This window comes from Dipteris shenzhenensis, chromosome 11 (genome assembly GCF_047967505.1).
Source record: "Dipteris shenzhenensis isolate YYH24624 ecotype China chromosome 11, Dip_SZ_1.0, whole genome shotgun sequence".
Classification (NCBI taxonomy): Eukaryota; Viridiplantae; Streptophyta; class Polypodiopsida; order Gleicheniales; family Dipteridaceae; genus Dipteris; species Dipteris shenzhenensis.
In genome coordinates this window covers 27,524,414-27,529,670 of record NC_141606.1, presented here as the reverse complement: position 1 = coordinate 27,529,670, position 5,257 = coordinate 27,524,414, and the positions used below count along the sequence as shown (strand labels likewise).

General features: G+C 40.3%; 1 protein-coding gene across 1 annotated transcript; it reads right to left on the bottom strand.

The window, feature by feature from the left end:
- Positions 1–2,952: 2,952 nt before the first annotated feature.
- Positions 2,953–5,044, bottom strand: LOC147896848 (auxin-induced protein PCNT115-like). Its single transcript, XM_087382049.1, has 5 exons — positions 4,742–5,044; positions 4,292–4,489; positions 4,011–4,183; positions 3,773–3,875; positions 2,953–3,671 (listed from the first exon to the last, which is right to left on the bottom strand). Exons 1-5 carry the CDS (start codon positions 4,964–4,966, stop codon positions 3,330–3,332), a joined length of 1,041 nt encoding a protein of 346 aa, XP_087238175.1. The 5' UTR covers positions 4,967–5,044; the 3' UTR covers positions 2,953–3,329.
- Between the last annotated feature and the right edge of the window lie 213 nt (positions 5,045–5,257).

The window sequence follows — 5,257 nt, the reverse complement described above, 5'->3', positions numbered from 1 at the left end:
TGGGTAGCAAGGGATGCCAAAATGCATCTCTATCAAGTTTTTGTTAAAAATTACCTGCAAACCCTTCCTCCAATATGGTGCATTTGTTGTGAAAAAGCAGTCTCCAAATGCATCATAACAAATGAGGGGTTTGGAGGCATTTTTTGCATGAAACCTCACTTATTATATCATGATGGAACTAAATAAAACTTTTAATAAAAAGTTTGAATGCATCAAAACCATACTTTGATGCATACGTCTACACAATGGATTTTGCAAGTGGCATGGCAAAGGCTAGCAAGCTAGATCAATGCATCCCTAATGGATGTTCATGGTATGGAATGTAGAGGTCTATCGAGCTAGGTCCAAACATGTATCTTTCTTGTGACCTACAATGCTTGGGAGTGAGGAACACTACTCTATGGTCAGTAGGCAAGTTGTTGATATCATGTTGAGTGGTTTGGTTTCTATAACTTGGTTCAACAACGATGATCTTCAGTATTGATATACCAAGGGAGTCATTGTGCATTGCCCTCATGAAAGGAGGAAGCTGTTCTAGACAAAATTGGAATATCTTTTGTTACGAGTATGTCACCAAGATGTTGAAAAAATGGAAATTCCTCTTAATTAGTTATGGGGAAAAGAAGGGTGAAAAGGAAGATGGCAAGGGCATCATTAAACTAAGAGATAAAGGGGTTTCAAATAAAGAATAATGGAGGTAGAGGGCATCAAAGGAACCACGTTAGGTGAGATTGTGGAGGGGGGGAGGGACAACTTATGAAGCATTAAAGAGGAAGGGGCATGGAGGTGAACGAGGACGATTTATAACATTATATTCATCTTTAGGGATGCTATACAACTCTATAGCTTAGTGGTAGAGCTCAAGTGTGTGAAATCAAAGATGATGGGTTTGAATCCCCTTTTGCATTTGAAATATAATGTGCACCCCTCTTACACATAACCCCTCTTACACATAACCTTAAAGCATTAACCTATGCATAAATTATATTAAACCATGGACGCACCTATCTTAATTAGCCTCCATGGGCCAATATATACATGTGTTTTTTGCTCCCCCCGAAAAAAAACAATGGCAATTAACTGTTACCAATATATTCATAGATTATTCGCTCCCACAAAAAAAAACAAAGGCAATTGTCTACATTAGCAATAAATGAAAACGGGATGATGTCAGTAACAAGCAAGTAGTACAATAGGCCAAGATTGGCATCCCTCCATTTTAGATTAACAGCTCTTCTAGCTTGAATAGCCCTTCAAGATCAACAAAAGGAACCCCATAGTAGGAGTATGGTATAAGAGAGAAGGAACAACATTTCCACTCGACCCTTGCTAAAACAGTTTTCTCCTCACCTATCGTAATCTATGCAAGATTGTGGTACCTACACTAATGTGTTTTGGCATACATACAAAAATATGCTAAGCCACAGAAGCAAATTTCACCTAGTGTTACTTTCTTGCACCAAGCTAACTTTGTGTACCTCTCTTAGTTCAACTACAATTAAGTAGTAGATTAGAAAGCCTAACTTGACTAGTGAGAGAAGAACTTAGTCTCACATTGCTATTACAATACAACCCTCATCCCATTAGTTGTCTTTGAGTTAGTCAACATTGGTTGCAACCTACCTAACATCTCATCGAAAGTTTGTAGCACATCCTTGTGAATCTCTTTCCACTCTTGGTGAAGTTTTTTCGTTTGATTTTTGGATGTTACTTGTTGCTCAATTATAGGCCCTTTAATCAATTGCATGGGAGAGATCCGAATGAGTTTCAAGGTCCTCTCATGTTATTCTATCGTAGGGATTGGCAATTCTACCATCTCTTATTTTCTAACAAGAGAGATAGATAGATACATTTGGTTCCCATCTACTATGGGAAGAGAGAGAGAGAGAGAGAGAGAGAGAGAGAGAGAGAGAGAGAGAGAGAGAGAGAGTTCTATTCATAAGCCATTTGAAGTAACAAAGTTTAGCTAATAAATATTTTTTGAAAGTTCAAAAACCATCTTAAAACCTACATTGATTGAGCATAACTACTTTGAAGCCATGAGTCATTTACAAAATATTTTTTTAAAAAAGCAATGTAAGACCAAAATGTAAAGGCAACTTCAACATCTAAAATCGAAATATAAACTTTCACACTTTAAGAAAAAATCAAACTAATATGCTATTTCAACATAGCTATTTGAAAATGCAACCTCACTACAACACCATGAGCTACTTATATTGGCTTGCACATTAGAAACGAATTGTTATCAATCATGCATGCAACAATGTTTAATACACAAAGACTTCAAACAAGATTAACGTTTGTACATTTCATGGACTCCACATTTTAAATGACACTATATACTCATTACGGAAAGACCAGTTGTTTGTATGACAAGAATTCTACATAAATCTATGTCCATAGCAAAGATCACTTCAAATTTTAGAAGAAATAACCAATTTTAGTTAAAGTTGTTTTTTAGTTGTACTTGGCTTTACAAATAATTTTACACTCCATCAACATCTAAATATTGGATTGTCCTGATTGTAGCTTTGGCATATTCAAAGTATGTAAAGGAGAGAGATATCTACACAACTCAACAAATGACAACTTTGAATTGAGTGAATTTCATTGACGTTTTCCTCATAGACATTTGCGCATTTTTTGTAGCCCACACAAGCAACTCAAATACGCATACATTATTAACAATATTTAATCAGTTAGTTCTTCCCCAACAACTTCTTTCCTCCTACAACATGGATTATTCAGTTTGTAATTCTTAAGGCATTAACCTTGATTTCAACCTTTTGTCAACAATGGTTTCTATCGAATGCTTCTAAGAATTATACTGAACTCTATGCATAGAAGAGACCTATACAAAGCATACCTGCCCTCTATTGCTATTTAATCAATAAGGGGATGTTGTAGACTGCAATTCATCAAAAGGTGAGGACATAAAGGGCTAGAGGGTATTAACAAGAATAGTCTGTTATCATTTTAATGGTTTACCGCGCCAAATGGCACCCTGTTTTGGTAAGATGTTCACAATCCTCACATGCTGCCTTTCAAATAGCTGAAACAAGATTGACACTATCTGTTGAAATTTGACATTAAGAAGACCATGCATTACTGATAAAAGAACTCACGCAAGGAAGAATCAATCCCCTAAGACCCATATGAATCACAAAATTCCCTTCTCATATATAATATCCTTCTTATCTATAATCAAGGGGCTTGCTTATGGAACATCACTTCTCATCTATAATATCCTTAAGTTCAAAGGGGGATTTCATCTTGGAAAACTAAAATGAAGGAAAGCAACCCAAAGGACACCATTCAACACTAATTTATGCACCTTGCCACTCGGAAAGGGGGAGAGTCTCGCAGCTCATAGTGCTCATACTCATATCTGAATACCGATCACCAACAGCACAGTTGGCATGGAAGATCTGTTCAATCTCTTGAAGGTCCTCTTTTGAGAGCTTCACATGAAAAGCGCCCACATTCTCCTCCAAGTTCTTCCTCTTGGTTGTTCCTGGGATAGGAGCAACATCGTTTCCCTGATGCTGCACCCATGCGAGAGCAAGCTGGCCTGGCGTACAGCCCTTCCTCGAAGCAAACTCGTTCAGCTTCTCGAACAATGCCACATTGCGCTCAAAGTTCTCGCCCGAGAATCTGGGTTGAGTCGTCTGTAAAAACGGAAAATGCAGTCAGGTGTTATGCATGATTTTGCTGTTGAAAACTCGAACTAATTCGAGGAGAATTTATTCGGTTTCAGAGAAATCAGTGCCTTTCGCATATCATTGTCTGTCAAACCCTCCGTAATCTTTGCTCCAGCTGAGAAGAAACCACGCCCCAGTGGACTGAAGGGCACAATCCCAATCCCTAGTTCCCTGCATTTAGCAACAAAGCTTAGCAACTTCTTGCAGTTCGTGCTAGGAAACTGCTAGCAGACCATAAGAAATGTAAGGAATTGGAAGTGGTTCAGGAAATTTTGAAAGATGTATGTGCAATTCAGAGAGAAAAACCTGCAGGTTGGAATGATCTCAAGCTCTGCATCTCGGGTCCAGAGTGACCATTCCAGCTGAACTGCCGTGATGGGGTGTACAGCATGAGCTCGTCGAATGGTAGAAGCAGAAGCCTCAGAGAGGCCCAAGTATTTGATCTTCCCTTCCTCCACTAATTTTTTCATCTCTTCAATCTGCAACATAATAACTAAAACAGGTCAGTGGACTGCATGTTTAAAGGTAAGAGTTGAGACAAGCTAACATTAAGCGAAAGAACTCGGATACGAATTGTATTTTCGTACAGTGACTTCAATGGGGACTCTTATGTCGATGCGATGCACGTAGTACAGGTCGATACAGTCCACATCGAGTCTTTTCAAGCTTGCCTCGCAAGCAGAACGGACATATGCTGGATCTCCCCTGAAAACGCGCTGACCGTTTTCAAATGAAATCCCAAATTTCGAGGCCAGCTGAACCTTGCTCCGTATTCCTTTCAGAGCCTACACAGAAATTCTTAGGTCAATGTCGAATTCTCAAGACAAACGCGCTTGCCAAAGGCTTAAATCTAGATCCCAGCGATGCCGTGGAAAGACTGATCGTGCTCGTGCTCACAACGGTCTTGAAGGATACCAAAACACACACACACACACACACCTACAGAGACCCATCAAGCTACAACTAACTGTGAGCTAATTATCCGCCACAGAAGCCACGACAAAGCCAAACCCTCTATTTTGCGAAAGATGAAGTACCTTGCCGAGAAGGATCTCGTTGATATGGGGGCCGTATACGTCAGAGGTGTCGAAGAAGGTGATACCCAAGTCGACAGCGTAGTGGATGAGGTCGATCATCTCCTCGTCTGGCTTGGGGGGGCCATAGCTACTGGACATGCCCATGCAACCGAGACCCTGAGCAGAGACATCGAGGCCTTGGGAGCCAAGCTTGATGCGGGGAACAGGAGGGAGCTCGGTTGCCATGGCGATGTAGGCAGGACACAGAGCTCAGAGGACGTTTGTGCGGAGAGTGTTTAGGAAGAGTGGCTACTTACTAGTACTTACTAGATTGCCACGTGTATTGTGTCCTAACGCAATGGCAATTTGTGGACGCTATCCATCCACCTATTTTTCACCCATGGGGACAGTGAAAACCCCCTTCGGCACAAAATTACTTGAATGAATTCAGGGGCTTCGTATCTTTCGTGCTATCTCAAGGTTTAGGGCCCTCTCTCATGTTGATCCATTCGAATAGGGCCCTCTCTCATGTTGATC